The following is a 19,651-nucleotide window of genomic DNA, read 5'->3' as shown; positions in this document are numbered from 1 at the left end:
CAAGTTAAATGTGCTTAGAAGGTGACGTATTCGTGGAAAGAATTGGAGTTTGAGTCACCTTTGTCATAGCTTTAAAAACTTGCACAGTGTCAACCTTTGAAGATTCGTGGGCATCCTTGGTTCTCCATCACTGAGTATTTGACCAGTCACCTGCTGCCTTCCCATGGAAGGAGATTGTTACAGGCTCCTGCTATACTAATGGAAGACTTATGTGTCCATTCCAGTAAACGAGAGGATTTATGGATAAAATTAAACAGCAGAGGGGCAGAAATGGGAAAGTTTTAAGAGTTAAAAATGGAATTTGTAGCGTGTTTAGCTTTGTACATATAGATAAAATTTATATACTGTTACAGTACAAGGCAACTGGTGAAATTAGAAAAGAGATTTATATAGGCCAGGCGCAGTGGCTCATGCCTGTAATCCCAGCACTTTGGGAGGCCGAGGCAGGCGGATCACCTGAGGTCAGTAGTTTAAGACCAGCCTGGCCAACATGGTGAAACCGTGTCTCGACTAAAAATACAAAAATTAGCTGGGTGTGGTGGTGCATGCCTGTAACCCCAGCTACTCAGGAGTCTGAGGCAAGAGAATCACTTGAACCCAGGAGGCAGGGGTTGCAGTGAGCTGAGATCACGCCACTGCATTCCAGCCTGGGCAACAGAGCAAGACTGCATCTCAAAAAAAAAAAAAGAAAAGAAAGAAAAGAGACTTAGCCTTACAGTTATTTCATTGTTCTTTTTCTTTATATAGCACACGCCTCCTAACAGGATGTAAATCAGTAGATTTGTCTGGCTCTTACGACATTTTGTCATAAATAATTCACCTTTCGATTTACATTAGTCTGCAAGCTTGTTTCTATAGAAAATTGCAGCTACACGTTTTGCCATTTTTTTAGACAAACTAGTGTGGTAACTTCACACTTTTTCACTCTTTTTCCTTTTCTTCTGTCAGAATGTTCAGGCAGCAGTGCTACACTGAGCTTGCACAGCCCTGAGAAGGGCGGAAAGTACTAGCCGTTCAGAACTGTGGTTTTACCATGTATGTCTTCATGCATTCACCGAGCAGCACGTTTACTGAATTCCTACCAAACATCAGATACACTGCACTGGAGATACACAATTCTTGAGTGACGTGTTTTGGAATAACCGATAAGTAAATAAGCTACTTCCAGGTGTTGTAACAGAGATAAGCATAGAGTGCCATATGGAAAGGACAACCAACCCAAACTACAGATAGGGGACTGCAAGGAAGCCTTCCTGGTGGAAGTGATATGGGCTAAGTTTCAGGTTAGCTGTGCTGGGCAAAAAAGGTGGAAGGGCATCGCAGTTGGAGTGACCTACCTGCACAAATGCACAGGCCGGCCATTGTAAAGCCTCTCAGCAGCTGCTGCTGGCTCATCATGGCAGCGGGGCAGCAGGAAGATCGAAGGCTAGAAAAGTTGGCTGTTGTTATTACTAAACCGTAGTAATAAACCAGCATAAAAGCTTCTTTTGGTAATAGAGCCAAATTAAATTCAAATTTTAATGCTTCCAACAAGTTGCTTTTGGGACTTGATAGACTAATTCTGAAGTTCATCTAGAATAGCAAATGTACATGAATAGAAGAGTCAAGAAACTTTTGAAAAAGCTTAATGAGCTGTCACCTGGAGCTGTGATCCTATAGTAATTTCAACAGTGTGTTTCTAGGGCAGGAGTAAACACACAGATCCATGAACTACGATATAGAGAGAGCAGGGGGAAAAGTAGATGTATACACAGAGACTTGGGTTATCATGGATATGGCATTGCAGATCACTGAGAAAATAGTGATTCAGATCAATATCGAGTGCTAGAAAGCCATATGCAAGACAAATATAAGAAGTACAGAAAGATGATGTAAGAGAATATTTTCTAAATCTTGGGATAAAATTTTAATCATAAGCCATGAAAAGAAAGACTGACAAATTTGAGTGTGTAAAAATATAAAATTTTTGAACAAGAATATGAATAAAATCCAAGAGGATATATTTACAGTATAAATAGCAAGAGTTAAATATCTCAAAAATACCAAGCTTTCCTACAAATCAAAAGAAAAACAGTCCAACAGAAAAATGGGCAAAGAATGTGAACAGGCAGATCATAGAACTACCATAAATGGGTCCTAAGTATGTTGAAAGTATTTCCTTGTAATCAGGGAAGAGATAAATGGAAACAACATTGATAGAGCACTTTTCACTTACCAAATTGTCAAAACTTTAGATCTTGTTAATATCCCTCTATTATAATAACAACTGTACTATTGATTGAGTGCTTACCATTTACAAGATCCAATTGCTTTACACATATTAACTTATTTAATCTTCTCAAGACCCTATAACCACCGCAGGCGATCGTCGAGAGTGTGGGAAAGGGCGGCACTGGTGTGCTCTTGGTCGGAATGTAAGTAGGCATTTGGCAGGATTTATCAAAATGTTGGGTGATATGACCTAGCTGTTCAGACATAGGAATCCATCCTGCAGACACCTAGAGCACAGCTCTTTACTGACAACTGAATGCTCTGCGGTTGTTCTCTCCCCAGTGGCATGAACTAATGACAGGCAAGTTGGGACGTGTCAAGAGACAGTAGGGACCAAAACAGAATTGACTGTTCTTTACAGAACAGGCTCAGGTGTAGATAGAGTTAATCTTCCAGTGAGCAGCAGTCTCACTTTATGTGACAATAAAGAGTGGCCTGTGTTCAAGAACCAGTTGAACTTTTGCTAGGTCACAGGTCTCCACAGGACAGCAATTTCAAATCTTGCTCCCCAACTCCCTACCTCTTATCAGGTCAGCCATCCCCTCTGTTCTCTGTGTCAGCTTCTTGCCGCCACCCATATTAGCCAGGCATTGGGCAGAAGCTTTATTGGTTTTGTATCATTATTGATGTCAACAAGTATCCCATTTTAGAAGGTAACCAAAACTTCTAATACTTACATACAGAAATAAGTCCTAGATAGTTTTAGTGTTCGATAATACTGATGTTGAAGTGAGATTCAGTCAAATGAAAACAATTTTGTGATGGGCTGACAATTCTGAACGGAGCTTTTCAGCGTCCTACTGACCCTCCTACCAGAGGGTAATGCTGTGGCTGTTCTCAGGAAGCATCCTGTGGCTGCCATCCCTCGTGGGAAAAATGGGCTCTCACACGAGGGCGTCCAGAGCAGACAGGGCAATAAAGGCCTGGAAATGCCCGCTAGGGAATGGCACAGGGAAGCCTCCAGCAAGCCCTAGAGGAGGAGGGCTTGTGTGCATTTCAGCTGTCAAAGGGCTGGCCTGAGAGCCCACTGCCCCTGGGCAGCCCCAGAGGACAGAGATAGAATAAGAGTGGTGGAAATGCAGGGTGATGGGCAGGGTCTTCAGCTTTCTGGAAGAACTTTTATTCCTTTCCCCTTAACTGGCAGGAGCCAAAGAGAGACAGTCAGTTTTTGCCAGTAGTGGAAGGGCTTCTGTGAGGCAGTCAGGCCAGGGTGCCTCCAGCCCAGGTTCCAGGTTCTCTTTAGATAAAGACTGTTACCAGCAAATGAAACATTGGCGTTCTCATAGAATAATACAGGGAAAAGTGGATTTGTAAATTCATGTATGTATTTGGAGGGGAGTTCATTTAGCCAAGTGGCAACAGATTTTTTTTTTTTTTTTTTTTTTTTTTTTNTTTTTAAAGACGGAGTCTTGCTCTGTCTCCCAGGTTGGAGTGCAGTGGTGCAATCTCGCCAGCTCTCTGCAACCTCTGCCTCCCAGGTTCAAGCGATTCTCCTGCCTCAGCTTCCTGAGTAGCTGGGATTACAGGTGCCTGCCACCATGCTCGGCTAATTTTTGTATTTTTAGTGGAGATGGGGTTTCACCATGTTGGTCAGGCTTATCTCAAACTCCTGACCTCATGATCTGCCCACCTCAGCCTCCCAAAGTGCTGGGATTACAGGCGTGAGCCACCAGGCCTGGCCGTGGCAACAGATCTTAACTGGGAAGATGAGTAAGTACAGTGATTTCCAGAGATTCCAAAGGATGCCACTTGATACCATGTCGTGTTCAGTGCAGATTATGTTTTTGCAAGTCTGCAGGATAACTCCAGCTTGAAACACTTGAGAGCTTTTATCTTTAAAAAATAATAATAACTTCTTGTGCCAAAAGCAGAACAATGTATTGTTTTGGTGGCTGCTTTGAACATTTATAAACAGAGGCTTTGATTAATATACAGCAGTGTTTGCTACTTAGATCTTTTTTAGATAGAGGCAGGAAAGTAATTAAGAAGCTGGACACTTGCCAGTTTACATATGGGGCTCATTTCGAATATTACAGCTAGTGTTGGGATGCCAAATGTTTAGGAGTTGTTTAGGGAAAAAAAGAAAGAAGCAGCGGAAAACAAAGGCAGGATGAGAGAACAGCAATTTATTTGCTTGCAGCCAATAGGCAAAATGCCATTATTCTTTTGGCTGACTTTGAAAAAAAACAGAAGAAAAGTGGCTGTGATGCTAATTGTAACTGGGTCCTGAAGTGAAAATGTTTGTGACAATTGAAAGAATTTAAAGAGGAAGGAAGATCGGTTTAGTGTCAGCTGCAATTAAAGAATCAAAGCTGTAAAATCCCATCCGTCCATGCCTCCACCCCTAGTTGAAGGGGATGATTCGGATGCCTCCTGGTGTAGAAAGGGCATTGCCCAGCCTTGCCCAGCTCGCGGCTGCAAGCGCCCGCGGGTGGCCCCGACACAGGCTGGCCCAGGGATCTTCCTGGCAGCTCCCTGGCAGCTCTACAGGAGGCGGCTCTCGCTGTACCCAGCCGACATGTTGTAGCGAGAGCCCAGGCGAGCCTAGATGCAGGCATAGAGGCAGCTGTGCACGCGAGGTGGTGTCTCCTAGGAGGGTTGGGCGGCACCGTCTGCAGGTATTTCCTCACCCGTCAGCCCCTCGTAGAGCAGGAGAAATGGAACAAACACGAAACAAATAGTGGCTGCTTCTCGCGAGTCCGTGTGTGACATAACATTCCAGCGTGTGAGTGGTAGCTCCGCGTCCCTAGCTCTTGGCTGCAATTCAGGTTGGATAAAATGGCGTCTTGGAAAAGAGCTGCCTGCTAAAGATGTACTATACTGAGCAGAGACTTGCCCATGGCTTTACCTACTGTGATTTCTCTCTGCTTGGTTGGCACAGGCAGCCCCTCCCAAATTAGGAAGCAAGCTCCTTTTGCCCCCTGTTTCCTTTATTTAATAGACTCTTAACCTTCAGGAAGCAATCTCATTTTACTGCCGTTTTGAAGAAAAACACAAGGCAAAAGCTTATTCTTTTGGACACTTTTCATGTTTCCAATAAATCTTGTACTCTGTTCTGCATTTCATAATTCCTTGTATTTATAGTAGTTGACAGATGAAATGTTTGGGAGTCTGTCCAGCAATGGAATTTTGAATTCAAAGTACTTTCTCCCTGAGATCTTTACTCCCAGTGAATGCAGTAGAGGGGGAGGCATCTTTGGTTTTCAAAAGCTGAAAGCAGTTGTAGCATTTATCCTAGCCCTGAAAACGAAGCAGCGAAGGATTTCGTATCTGTAAGCCTTAGTAAACATATTGTCAACTGTTGAAAGCATTGAGAATTCGTTTTTATAATATATATTGTATTGTTTCAGTTAAAAGGACTGATGATAAAGAATGAACGGATTTACTCTTTGTCAGTGTCAGGACCAGTTAAGTGTTCTGCACACCTCTGAGTAAATCTTGTCCACACTTTCCTATCTGATTAATCTGATACCCAATTAAAATTTTGCTTTCTGTAGCTTTTGGAAGCTCTTCCTTAAATACTTTTCTGGGAAAATTTTATCTTTATGTGGTGACATTTTGAAATTTAAAGACAAAGGAAAGCTGCTCTCTTTCAACCATGCTATTATGTAATCCTTTTTAATTTAATCACTTAAGACAGTTATGTTGCTTAGATTTTTATAGACACCTATTTATAGGCTGTGTAAACCACTTAAAACAGCAGAAGAAAATAGAATTTAACATTATACAGGAGCTTCCATTCTTTTTTCTTTTTAAGGCTTTTTTTAGGGGAAAAATTATTTGATAATAGAATGGTGTGGTGGGAAAAATACTAGATTGTATTCTGAAAACCCAGATTTCAGTTCATTCCTTACTGCTTATGAGTTACAAACCCTGGCCACTTCCCCTGGCCTCTCTCAGCCTGTTTCTTCATCTGTAAAACTGACATTGTTTGTAAGGTTCAGTTAAGCCAATATGTATGGAAATAATTCAGACTCCAAAATGGTATAAGGTATATGATGTCTTATAAATGTGAGGACTTTCATTTGTAAACTCTCTTCAGACTTGCTGTGTTCAGGTGTGTGGATTTTAGCCTTTGAAAGCTCATGTGCTGAACAGAAGAGTCTTGAATACCTGTAAGAGAATTTAATCTTCGTTCATTTCAGAATTTTTATTCATTTCAAGATGGCTGCTCATAAAAGTCAGTCGTTTCATAACTTTTTTAAACCAAGTTTAATCTTTTAGACTACATTTTCATTTTGGGAAGAAATCCTAGTATTCTGATTAAAAGAATATGTGGATGATGGTGATGGTGATGGTGATGACGGTGGTGGTGGTGGTGGTGGTGGAGAGGAGGAAGAGGAGACATTCAGAGACTTGATAGAACTAAAAGCGTATTTCAATTAGCTCAGTATGCAATACAGTCCCTGGCTTGGGGGGTTTGTACTTATGATTTTCAGAGAGATCCCTAAGCCTACCCTTCAAAAGAGAGCTTGTAAGTGGTAGGTACTTTTTTTCCCCCCCAAACCTGCATTGAATTTTCAATAAAATTAATTTTGGGGGAGCCAGGTCATTTGATGAGATGGAAAAACCAAGAAGTAAGGAGCAAGAGAGCAGCTAAAATACGAGAAAGAAAAAAGAGTAGCAGTATGTCTCATAATGGTAGCCAAACATGGAATGTCAGCAGCTGCAGCCTGAAGCTTCAGTGGGCTGGGCTGGGCGTACTCCCTGCTCCTCTCTCGCCAGCCACAAGGTGGCCCCGAGGCCACTGCTTATCCCAGGAGGCACAAGGCGGCTACAGAGGTAGGAGAAGAGAGACAGACGGTTGGTTGGTTTCTTCTTAAGTAAAATAGCATTGTTCCAAATTGACTTATATGGTAAAACTTATATATTTTATATATATTTTTTATTTTTGTGGGTACATAGAAGGTATATATAGGTATTTTTATGGGTTACAGGAGATAATTTTGATACAGGTATGCAATGTGTAATCATATCAGGGTAAATGGGGTATGCATCACCTCAAGCATTTATCCATTGTGTTACAAATAATTCCATTATACCCTTTTACATATTTTTAAATGTACAGTAAAATTATTTTTAGCTATAGTCAGCCTGTTACACTAGTAATTATTAGGTCTTATTCTTTCTGATTATTTTTTGTACCCATTAATCTCCACTTCTCTCCACCCCTCACTCCCTGACTATCCTTCCCAGCGTCTGGTAACTATCCTTCTACCCAATCTCCGTTTAGCTCCCACAAATAAGTGAGAACATGCAAAGCTTGTCTTCCTGTGCCTGCTTATTTTAATTAACATAATGACCTCCAGTTCCATCTCTGTTGTTGCAAATGACAGGATCTTATTCTTTTTATGGCTGAATAGTATTCCATTGTACCATGTTTTCTTTGTTCATCTGTTCATGGACACATAAGTTTTGTCCAAATCTTGGTTGTTGTGAGTAGTGCTGCAGCAAATGTCGAAGCTCTCTCTTCAGTGTACTGATTTCCTTTCTTTTGGGTGTATACCTAGGGGTGAGGTAGTATAACTTATTGCCAAAGGCAGCAATGTGTTTTTAACATAGATTCATGGTTTCAGTTGTAATTTTTTTCTGACTAAAAAATATTTTGAACTGCCAGTTCCTTTTGTACTAATTTTTCTGAGTGGATAACTCACAGTGTCTTTGCAAATAACTTCATTTGGGTTGGTTGCTAGTCAACATGGCAACCTAAGCTTAATCTTAACATTACCTTCAAGACTGAAAATTTAAGCATCATTTATATTACTAGAAAACTGCTTTCAAGTATTGATACAAATTATTAATTCATTCCTTCAGTGGATGCTTACTTACTGCTGCTTCTCTGTCAGATACTCTGCTGAACACTGGCAATAAAAAAAATAGGACCAAAATAGTCACCCCTTGGTGTTTACAGCCTAGAGGGAGAACCAGCCAGTCACATGATAACTCACACTAGGATGTGTGCTCCATGAGAGAAGGAAGTCGTTGGTCTTGTTATGGCTGAGTCCCTGGCACAGTAGCTGCACATAGGAGGCACTCAATCATAGTTACTGTGTCAATCAGGTTAGCAAGCTCTGGGCCCATGAGCCACATCTGGCCCATCACCTATTTTTGTAAATAAAGTTTTGTTGGCATATAGCCACACTCATTCTGGTTTTGTTCCATAGTGGCAGAACTGAGTAGCTGTGACAGAGACTATATGGGCCACAAAGCCTAAAGTAGTTTGGCTCTCAGGCCCTTGACAGAAATTGTTGGCCACCTGGTTGGTCTAAGTGACTTGAAAGGAAGACCGTTACAACGAATATATGAGCGAGGCCTAACTGGGGAACGAAAACTTCCCAAATTAAGTGTCCATGGATTTGAGATAGGAAAAAGAATAGACATTGAGCCCGGGCAGGGGATGGCACCTTTAACAGCCCTGTCTTTGGGAGGGCAGGACACAGATGGCACCCCAAGGAACTGGCTGGAGCACAGAGCAAGGGAAAGAATGATGTGAATGGCCTAAAAAGAGAACAGGCCATTGATGATTCACTGGGCATTCATTTGGAAAAGAGCACTATACACAGCGTTGAGCATGTTACTGGGGATGGGGCAATATGGGGCATGGGAAGAGACCTGTTGGAAAGTTATTTACAGTAATCCAGTCAAGACGTGAGGGTGCTTGGATAGGGACATTCAGAGGGAAGTTTTGTTTCTTGTGTTTTAATGGAAAACGTTCTAGAAATACCCAGTATGTAAACTCAACAGGCATGACTTCATCCTTATGGCATTCTGTGTGGCCATCTTTATGGCACTTCAGCTATTGCAGATGAATTTTGGCCTTTGTAGAACTGACTTTGCTTCCTGCCAGCATTGCCCCATTGGTGGTTACTTTGCTGTGGCATAGTTGAGATCTATACCTCAAGGGTATAGATCTGGGAATGTCGGAGTAGGAGGCGTTATCATTGTGGTGGAAGTGGTTCCCTCAGAAGACAGACATGCTTGTTCAAAGCAACGTGGTCTGTGCAAGTGCAGCTAATTGATGACTTTAGCTAGAACTCAGATTGTAGCACTATGTGTTTATGGTTTTGTTCGCCTAGGAAACATATATTGTTTGCCTATATGTGGCAAGCATTTTGAATGGAAAACAAAAGATATTTGCCATGCCCTCAAGAAACTCACCTTCAGAAATTAGACACTTAGGCTGAGGCAAGTGGATCATGAGGTCAGAAGTTCAAGACCACCCTGACCAACATGGTGAAACCCTGTCTCTACTAAAAATACAAAAAATTGGCCAGGTATGGTGGCATGTGCCTATAATCCCAGCTTCCTCAAGAGGCTGAAGCAGGAGAATCACTTGAACCCGTAAGGCAGAAGTTGTGGTGAGCAGAGATCATGCCATTGCACTCCAGCCTGGGTGACAGAGCAAGACTCCTTCTCAAAATGAAAAAAAAAGGGAGACAATTCAGGGAACAGATGGGTTTTTGTAAGACTTCTGTGCCACCTCATTTGTATCACATTTAAGCGTGAAAATTGAAAATTTTAAAAATATTTTTTAAATAGAAAGAATACAGAAAATAATATAACTGTATTCACAGTAGAGATTTAACATAATATGATGTCATATTTTCTTCAGAGCTCTCTATTTTAGAAATGTTATGGGTGTCCCCATCCTACCCGCAGAGGGAACCACAGTTCACAAATTGTTGTGTTATGTCACTTTCATCTAGAGTGTGACATTAAAGTGCATTTCTTGATTGCTAATAAGGTTGATTGTTGTTTCATATATGTTAATGGCTATATGAGTTTTCTCTTTTCTAAATTGCCTGTTCCTATCCTTTCCCCATTTCTGGTTGGGTTCTTGGCCTTTTTCTTACTGATTTTTAGGATTTTTTTTTTTCTTTTGAGATGGAGTCTCGTTCTGTTGCCTAGGCTGGAGTGCAGTGGAGCGATCACAGCTCACTGCAACCTCTGCCCCCCGGGTTCAAGTGATTCTTCTGCCTCGGCCTCCCGAGTAGCTGGGATTACAGGCACACGCCACCATGCCTGGCTAATTTTTGTATTTTTTGTGCTATATAAAGAAAAAGAAAAATGAAATAAATAACTGTCAGGCTCAGTCTCTTTTTCTTTTTCTTTTTTTTTTTTTTTTTTTTGAGGTGGAGTTTTGCTCTGTCACCTAAGCTGGAGTGCAGTGGCGTGATCTCACCTCACTGCAATCTCTAGCTCCCGGATTCAAGTGATTCTCCTGCCTCAGCCTCCTGAGTAGCTGGGGTTACTGGCATGCACCACCACACCCAGCTAATTTTTGTATTTTTAGTCGAGACAGGGTTTCACCATGTTGGCCAGGCTGGTCTCAAACTCCTGACCTCCAGAGACCCACCCCTCGGCCTCCCAAAGTGCTGGGATTACAGGCGAGAGCCACAACACCCAGCCAGGAATTCTTTAATCTGATAACCATACATTATCTGTTGTATCTTCTCCCTGCCTGTGGCTTGTTTTTCTAGTTTCCATTATGTGTTATCTTTTGTTATATAGATGTTTTTATTGTTAGCATAGTTGAATTTATCACCTGTTTATGTCTTATGTATTTCATGTCTTTTATAAGAAGATACAATGTCCAAGATTATAGAGATGATCTCCTATATTTCCTTAATAAGCTTTAAGAAGTTTCGCTTTTCCTAATTAGGTCTTTATCTAGAATGTGTTTTTGTATATCATATAAGGGATCTACTTTCATTTCATGTGGCTAGATTGTTGTCCCACAGCATTTATTAGCCACCAGCTTGTAATGCTCTGCTTTTTTCAAACCTGTCATATAACTGAGTGTGAACCTGTCAAACTAGGGGCTGCGCAATCCTCAAGTCCTCAAAGCAGACCATTAACAAAGGGCAGATTCTTTCACAATGTGACTATTGTGGAATGGAACCAACAATACTGTGTATTCAAATGGCACCTCACATATGGAAAAGAATACATTGGTCAGCCAGGTTGTTAACCTCCTGCTTTCTGGGTGTGGGTTGCAGTGAGTGCTGTCCTAGTCAGGAGGCAGTCTGCCTTATGGCACAACCTGTCCCTGAGGGAAGCCAAACACATGGTAAAATGAAATGTGGCAATATTTGCTGGCAACAAGCCATAATCTTAGTGTGTTAACTTCATCTTATTTTCTGTGTTAAATGAGGAATGGCTCATTTATCTCTTTAGTTATTATGTTAGTTTTTAAAGTATGTTGGAAACCAGATTGTCCAACCCCTATTGGTTATAGAGCCAACCCCTAATATTTGGCAGTGAGAAGAACCTAGTCATTTTGTAACAGTTTCAATATTTAAAGTTTTCTGTTGGTCGGGCACAATAGCTCACGCCTGTAATCCCAGCTGGGAGGCCGAGGCAGGCGGATCACCTGAGCTCAGGAGTTCCAGACCAGCCTGCCCAACATGGTGAAACCCCGTCTCTACTAAAAATACAAAAAATTAACCAGGTGTGGTGGCACACACCTGTAATCCCAGCTACTCTGGAGGCTGAGGCAGGAGAATCTCTTGAACCCAGGAGGTAGAGGTTGTAGTGAGCGGAGATTAGGCCACTGCACCCCAGCCTAGGCAACAGAGCAAGACTCTGTCTCAAAAAAAAAAAAATTCTGTTGCCTGTCTTCATTTTCCTTTGTAGTTTTCACCTGGAATTATGTACCTACCTTGAAATCACCTACAGCATCATTCTAAAATCATTACATTGCTCTTAAGTCAGGCAATAAAAATCTCTCTTAATGTCGATATTAGCTTTAGTATGGTCTTTCTAATGATAATGATAATTTTTTACATGTATACTTTTTTTCCTTTAGCTCTATCAAACTTTAAAAGAGAATTTATTTGGCAAATTCATGTTCTAACTGTCCATAATATTTTTCTTGTTAAAATAAATTTGAAGAGAACATAATTAAAATATGCTAAAAGATAAGAAAATGTTTTATTGCAATTTAATTGTATATTACAATAAAATAGTATTTAAAGAAACTCACCTGAGATTTCTAAATTATATATGTGAGTTGTTTGTTTAGGTTAAATTTTTTTAACATTTCTTTTACTTTATTTTTGATTGATAGATACTTTAAAAGTCTGCTGAAAAGTTGATTGGAATATAAGTTTGATTGCAATGTTGGAAATACTTAAATAATTATTAAAGTCATAAGAAATAATATTGCAGATCCCAAACAGTGGATTCTTTAAAAGGACCCAAAGAGTTATACAAATACTATAAAAAGATAGCATATAAAGTTATTCTAGGGATCTCCAATGAAAAGTCTCTAAAGAAATAGAAAACAAGGAGAGAGGGAATCCTTGGAGACCCAAAAGATACCACCTGTAGGGCTGAGATTCTTTTTCTTCTTTTTTTTTTAGCCATGTCCTTGAGTTGCAGATTTTTTAAATTAATGCGCAGGAGACTGATAAACTAAATTGCAGATAAGATCAGATAAAGTAGCATAAACCTAATTAAACATTTCTAATCCTTAGTATTCTTGATAAGCATAAGATAGCATTGTCTCATATGTCTTATCTCCCTCTCCTTCCGTCACCACTTCCCCCACCCCAAATATTGGTTCTGTTATGATCTCTGCAGTGCAATTTACAATTTGTTTCTGCTGAAAGCCATGTTCTGCCTCTATATAATACTGTAATTAGAGGTCTTAAAGAGAACTACAAGTTTTGTTCACAACTCCATATGAACTTACTGTCATTGCCAGCGTTTCGCAGTTTTTATGTTTATAGGAGTTGCAAAGTCACGTGTCTTTCAGAGCTGCCTTTCCTACAGATGCTTTCAGAGATCCTTATGTGCTAATGTGCATTGTGAGTATTCTCCAAGGGTAATAATAGTATGGTGTAGTGGTAGGAATTGATATAATTTTAGAAACATTAACGCTTTTTAAAATGGAAGAAGACAAATAGCTTTTTTCTTTAAGTCATTTTTTAGTGTTTGTCATTCAGATTTGAAGACTTGAAATAAAGAGCTTCCCCAAAGACTAGTTAACAGTTGATTCATTGACAAATGGGTAGAAAATCTAATTTTGAATTTTGTTTCATCTTTTTCAGATCTCAGTCATAGTGGATTGGCAGATCATTATGAAAATTCCCACTGGGGACAGCAGCCTGCTTACAGAAGTGAAGCCCACTGCAGCTGGGATAAAGTGATAATAGATAGGACAGACAAGGAGGCGTGGCCTTCCATCACAGGAACAGAGACTGAATCTGCCTCAGAATGTACTACAGACACTGACTCTGCCTCCAACTGTGGCTCAGAGAACAGTAGCATGGCTACAGGGAGTGCCCAGGGCAACTTCACTGGACATACCAAGAAGACAAATGGCAATAATGGCACCAATGGCGCACTCGTCCAAAGCCCTTCTAATCAGAGTGCCCTTGGAGCAGGAGGAGCGAACAGTAATGGAAGTGCAGCCAGAGTGTGGGGTGTAGCCACAGGCTCCAGCTCTGGCCTGGCTCACTGCTCTGTCAGTGGTGGGGATGGAAAAATGGACACCATGATTGGAGACGGGAGAAGTCAGAATTGCTGGGGTGCTTCCAACTCCAATGCTGGCATTAATCTGAACCTTAATCCTAATGCCAACCCAGCTGCCTGGCCTGTACTTGGACATGAAGGAACCGTGGCGACAGGCAGCCCTTCCAGTATTTGCAGTCCAGTCAGTGCCATAGGTCAAAATATGGGCAACCAGAACGGGAACCCAACAGGCACTTTAGGTGCTTGGGGAAACTTGCTGCCGCAAGAGAGCACAGAACCACAAACGTCCACTTCTCAGAATGTGTCTTTCAGCGTACAACCTCAGAACCTTAACACTGATGGACCAAATAACACTAACCCCATGAACTCTTCACCCAACCCTATCAATGCAATGCAGACAAATGGACTGCCAAACTGGGGCATGGCTGTTGGTATGGGGGCCATCATCCCACCCCACCTGCAAGGCCTTCCTGGTGCTAATGGATCATCAGTTTCTCAAGTCAGTGGGGGCAGTGCTGAAGGAATAAGCAATTCTGTGTGGGGATTGTCCCCAGGTAACCCTGCCACAGGAAATGGCAATTCTGGGTTCAGTCAGGGGAATGGAGACACTGTGAACTCAGCATTAAGTGCTAAACAAAATGGATCCAGCAGTGCTGTGCAAAAGGAAGGAAATGGAGGAAATGCTTGGGATTCAGGACCTCCTGCTGGTCCTGGAATACTTGCTTGGGGAAGGGGCAGTGGCAACAATGGCGTTGGTAATATCCATTCAGGAGCTTGGGGCCACCCCAGCCGAAGCACCTCTAATGGTGTGAATGGAGAATGGGGAAAGCCCCCAAACCAGCATTCCAATAGTGACATCAATGGGAAAGGATCAACAGGGTGGGAAAGTCCTAGTGTCAGCAGCCAGAACCCTTCTGTGCAGCCTAGCGGTGAACACATGAACTCCTGGGCCAAAGCTGCATCTTCCGGAACTACAGCAAGTGAAGGAAGTAGTGATGGTTCTGGCAACCACAATGAAGGAAGCACTGGGAGGGAAGGAACAGGAGAAGGCCGAAGGCGAGATAAAGGGATTATAGACCAAGGGCATATCCAGTTGCCAAGGAATGATCTTGACCCAAGAGTTCTGTCTAATACTGGTTGGGGACAGACTCCTGTAAAGCAAAACACTGCCTGGGAATTTGAAGAATCCCCTAGGCCTGAAAGGAAAAATGACAATGGGACAGAGGCCTGGGGTTGTGCAGCTACTCAGCCTTCAAACTCAGGGGGGAAGAACGATGGGTCCATCATGAACAGTACAAATACCTCTTCAGTATCTGGGTGGGTCAATGCGCCACCTGCCGCTGTGCCAGCAAACACAGGTTGGGGAGACGGCAACAACAAAGCGCCAAGTGGCCCAGGGGTTTGGGGGGACTCGATAAGCTCTACTGCTGTTAGTACTGCTGCTGCTGCTAAGAGTGGCCATGCCTGGAGTGGGGCTGTAAATCAGGAGGACAAGTCACCCACCTGGGGCGAGCCTCCAAAGCCCAAATCCCAACACTGGGGAGATGGACAAAGATCAAATCCAGCCTGGAGTGCAGGAGGGGGAGACTGGGCAGATTCATCGTCTGTCCTGGCACACTTGGGGGATGGGAAAAAGAATGGATCTGGATGGGATGCTGATAGTAATAGATCAGGGTCTGGTTGGAATGACACCACGAGATCTGGGACCAGCGGCTGGGGCAGCAGCACAAATACAAAGGTCAATCCAGGTACAAACTGGGGGGAGACTTTAAAACCTGGCCCCCAACAAAACTGGGCTAATAAACCCCAAGACAACAATGTGAGTAACTGGGGAGGAGCTGCTTCTGTGAAACAGACAGGAACAGGGTGGATCGGGGGGCCAGTACCAGTCAAACAGAAGGACAGCAGCGAGGCAACTGGCTGGGAAGAACCCTCTCCACCATCCATTCGCCGCAAAATGGAAATTGATGATGGTACCTCAGCTTGGGGGGACCCAAGCAACTATAACAATAAAACTGTAAACATGTGGGATAGAAACAACCCGGTCATCCAGAGCAGTACCACGACCAATACCACCACCACCACCACTACCACGAGCAACACCACACACAGGGTGGAGACGCCACCACCGCACCAGGCCAGTACTCAGCTGAATCGATCACCATTGCTCGGTCCAGGTATGAAAGGTATTGAATATTTCTTTATGAGTAAAAAAATAGCGTATTCTCATTATATATTCATGAATACTCTCAAATAGTGTTTTTATAGCAAATAACATTAAAATAATTTAAGTTCCCTATCACCCTACAATATTTAAAGAGTATCCAGTGAGAGCAAGCAAAGCAGCATCCTCTGGTGGTTTTCTATCCAAGAAAAAAATATATTAAGCATATTTAGTAGGACATCAAATGAATGTTGTGGTGGTGGTGGTGGTGGTGGTGGTGGTGGCCTGGGGTGGAGACGGAGATGGATTTGAAAGCAATGGCAGTGCATGACCGCAAGATTTCGTAACCATTTGGATGCAGGAGCAAAGAAGAAGATGAGACAGACACAGTTCAGAGCTGGGGCAAGCTGGCAGATGACTGTGCCAATTCACCGACATGCCCATGAGCACAGCAGTAGGCACAGACCCTGATGTGTCCAGTGGAGATGATAAAAAGTGCCAGATATGGAAGACCAGTTCTCAGCCAGAGGGTCAAAGTCCAGAGTAGAGAGATTTAAGGTGACAGAGTCATGAGCATGTTTCAAAGCTGTTAGAAAGGAACAAGTAAAGATGAGAATAAGAGGGAGGAGATCCCCGCGTCCAGTAGGACAAGGGCACTTCATCCATCTTGTGAAGCAAGGAGCTGGAAAGAGTGCTGCACAGGTGGGCCAGGCTGTCATGGCCAGAGGGTCAAGGCCACCTTCTGGGGTTCTTTTCTCTCTGGGAGTGTGATGGATACCAGCGCAGAGGGGAAGAGGGCTGGCTAGGAATAGCAGCATGAGCAGAGGGGGAGCATGCATTAGCCCATGTAGAGAACAGGAACAGAGAACTGACTGGGGCCCTTGGAGGGTTCCTGGGCAATGTCAGGGCCCAGAGATCACCATACACAGTGAATTTATTAGGGCCTGCCATGTGCTGAGCTGTGCTGTAGTAGCTGGGGAAACTGCAAGGAGTAAAACAGTCAAAACCCTGCCATGGTAGGGTGTAGATCTAGTAAGGGAAGCAAACAGCAGTGAATTAAAGTATATACTTAGTATCAGGCGGTGATGGTGCAAGGGAGGAAACAGCCCAGGAGGTCTGCACGCTGGGGACCAGTGGAGTTGAGGGGTCACCATCTTGTGTAGGGGAGCCTGGGCATTTGAGTACCTTTTTGGTATTGATCATAAGCATTCAACAGGAGAATGTCCTACTTGCTGTATTAATTCAAATATGACTGCCCTATAGGACCTCCCCTGGCCCACCAGCTGGGCCCTCTAGCCTCCTCGTAGACTTCTGGTGGTTCACTTGTACCTCTCTGAGGCTGCCTCATCAGGAGTCCTTTATGGATCTCAAGACAGTTTTAGCCTCCATCTAACACGTCAGTGTCACTAAACCGGACATCAAAAACTGGTGGTCCGTGGGCTGCACCTAGTCCCACAAATGTGCCTTTTCGGCCTACATTTATTCTGTGAATCGGCATTTTTTAATGCAAAGGTTTTATATTAAATTCCAGATTTCTGGCTTCCTTTGGAAACCTGAAAAGTCTGACACATTGGATTCACATGGCAGCAGTCAGTCAGAGCCTCTGCCCTCATAAGGGCCTGTGTGTTCTCTCCATGAGGCCACACTCCGCACCGCCCCTGACGGTTCCCAGCACTGAGGTTTTTGATCAGTAGCCATTAAGCTTCATCAGGCTTGTGCTGCTGTTCTTACACTGGGCCTGTTTACGTTAACTGGCTGGTTCCTTGGGGTACTTGAATTTGCAATTCCAATTTTTTACCAGCATATGACTAACATTTCTAGGCCCTTACATTTTATAAAGTACTTGGGGCAATAAGGAGAAGCAGGAAGAAGGAAAATGAAGGGATTTGAAAAATAAGATTATTCCTAAGTAAGGAATAGTCTAGTGGGACAGACCAGTAATACCAAATTTAATAGGCTTTAATTAGCATTATAGTAAAGGTATGCAGCAAAGTGATCTGAGAGCCTCCGCCTATAATTCCAGTTACTTGGGAGGCTGAGGTGGGAGGATGGCTTGTGCCCAGGGGTTCAAAGGCTACCTGGGCAACATCGTAAGTCCCCATTTCTTTTAAAAAAAAAAAAAAAAAAAAAAAAAAAAAAAAAAAAAAAAAAAAAAAAAAAAAAAAAAAAAAAAAAAAAAAAAGGCTCCAAGAACAGAATTAATACGGTCAACATTGCTTAACAGTGCTAATACATTCTAAGAAGTGTGTCATCAGACAATTTCAGCATTGTGTTAACATTATAAAGTAGGGGTACACAAACATAGATGGTGTAGCCTCCTCACCTAGGCTATATGGTACAAATTGCTCTTGGGCTACAAACCTGCACAGCATATTTCTGAATACTGTAGGCAGTTGTAGCACGATGGTTAAGTATTTATGTATCTAAATATGAAAAGAGGGTATTAAAAATATGATATAAAAGATTAAAAATGGTGCACCTGTGTAGGGCACTTACCATGAGTGGATCTTGTAGGACTGGAAGTGGCTCTGGGTGAGTCAGTGAGTGAGTGACGGTGAGTGAGTGTGAAGGCCTAGGGTGTTACTGTGCACTGCTGTAGACTTTGTGAACACTGTGCGCTTAAGCCACGCTATACTTATTAAAAGATTAAAAGATACTTTTGCTTCAATAACACTTAGCTTAAAATACAAACACATTGTACAGCTATACAAAAGTATTTTTAATATACTTGTTCTGCGAGCTTTTTTTTTTTTTTAACTAAGACACACACACACACTAGCCTAAGCCTCCACAGGGTTGGGATCTTCACTGTCACTGTCGTCCACCTCCACACCTTGTCCCATTGGAGATGCAATAACAAGAAGTACAGTAAAGACATAAACCAGTAACAGTCTTTGGTTAGCATCATCAGTTGAGTGTGCTAGACCTTGCTGTGGCTGGCAGCACAGTAGGTTGTTTACACGAGCATCACCACAAACACCTGAGGAATGCATTGCACTACACTGTGATGGGTACAGCGTCACTAGGTGATGGGAATTTTTCAGCTCCATTATATATAATCTTAGGGGACGTTGTCATATACACAGTCAGTTGACGGAAATGTCATTATGCAGCCCATGACTATTTTTAAATGGCTAGCATGTTGCATCCACCCATAGTGAATAGTCCCATACTCTTCCTCCTAGGTCACAATTTGAGTGTCCTCTCCTGCTCAGAGACTCCTGGAAGAGCTCAAGCTAAGAGGGCCCTGTGCCTGGCACTGAAGTCTTGCAATAAGTGTGGTCCGGCCATGCTTGGCAGTCACGTGTGGAGCATTTTTATACGTCATCTTATTGAATTTTTACAGCTCCTTGGGCCTCATTTCACAAACGAGATCTAGAAGATTAAGTAACTCTCTGAGGGCACGTATGTGGAAGGGAGATGGTGAAGTCTCAGATATGTAATATATACCATGACCCGATTGCTGACATTTCTAAAATATTACATCCATGACACCCTACAGAGGCTAGAACCACATTATATTTGTTGGGAGATCTCTCTCCTTTGATATATTATCCTTAGAAACTTTTTCTTTTAGAAACAGAGCCTTGCTGTGTTGCCCAGGCTGACCAGGCTGGTCTCAAACTCCTGGCCTCAAGCCATTCTCTGACTTTGGCCTCCCAAAGTGTTGGGGTCACAGGTGTGAGCCATCATGCCTGGCCAGAAACTATCCTTTTTTTTTTTTTTTTTTTTTTTTTT

At 42.5% G+C, this 19,651-nt stretch overlaps 1 protein-coding gene across 10 annotated transcripts in view; it reads left to right on the top strand.

Moving 5' to 3' along the window:
* Positions 1 to 19,651, top strand: part of TNRC6C (trinucleotide repeat containing adaptor 6C) — a 147,792-nt gene that overhangs the window by 74,692 nt on the left and 53,449 nt on the right. For 7 of the 10 annotated variants that reach the window (XM_037737230.1, XM_037737228.1, XM_037737229.1 and 4 more), the window contains one exon: positions 13,326 to 15,935. In XM_037737230.1, coding sequence (XP_037593158.1) covers positions 13,326 to 15,935 — 2,610 coding nt within the window. Of the gene's footprint in view, positions 1 to 3,955; positions 4,890 to 13,325; positions 15,936 to 19,651 lie in introns of those variants that run through there. The other 3 variants (XM_037737225.1, XM_017525008.2, XM_037737231.1) reach the window with 2 other exon arrangements.

This window comes from Cebus imitator, unplaced genomic scaffold (genome assembly GCF_001604975.1).
Source record: "Cebus imitator isolate Cc_AM_T3 unplaced genomic scaffold, Cebus_imitator-1.0 Scaffold36, whole genome shotgun sequence".
Classification (NCBI taxonomy): domain Eukaryota; kingdom Metazoa; phylum Chordata; class Mammalia; order Primates; family Cebidae; genus Cebus; species Cebus imitator.
Note: the sequence above shows the minus strand (reverse complement) of the source record. Positions and strands in the feature narration are given on the sequence as shown.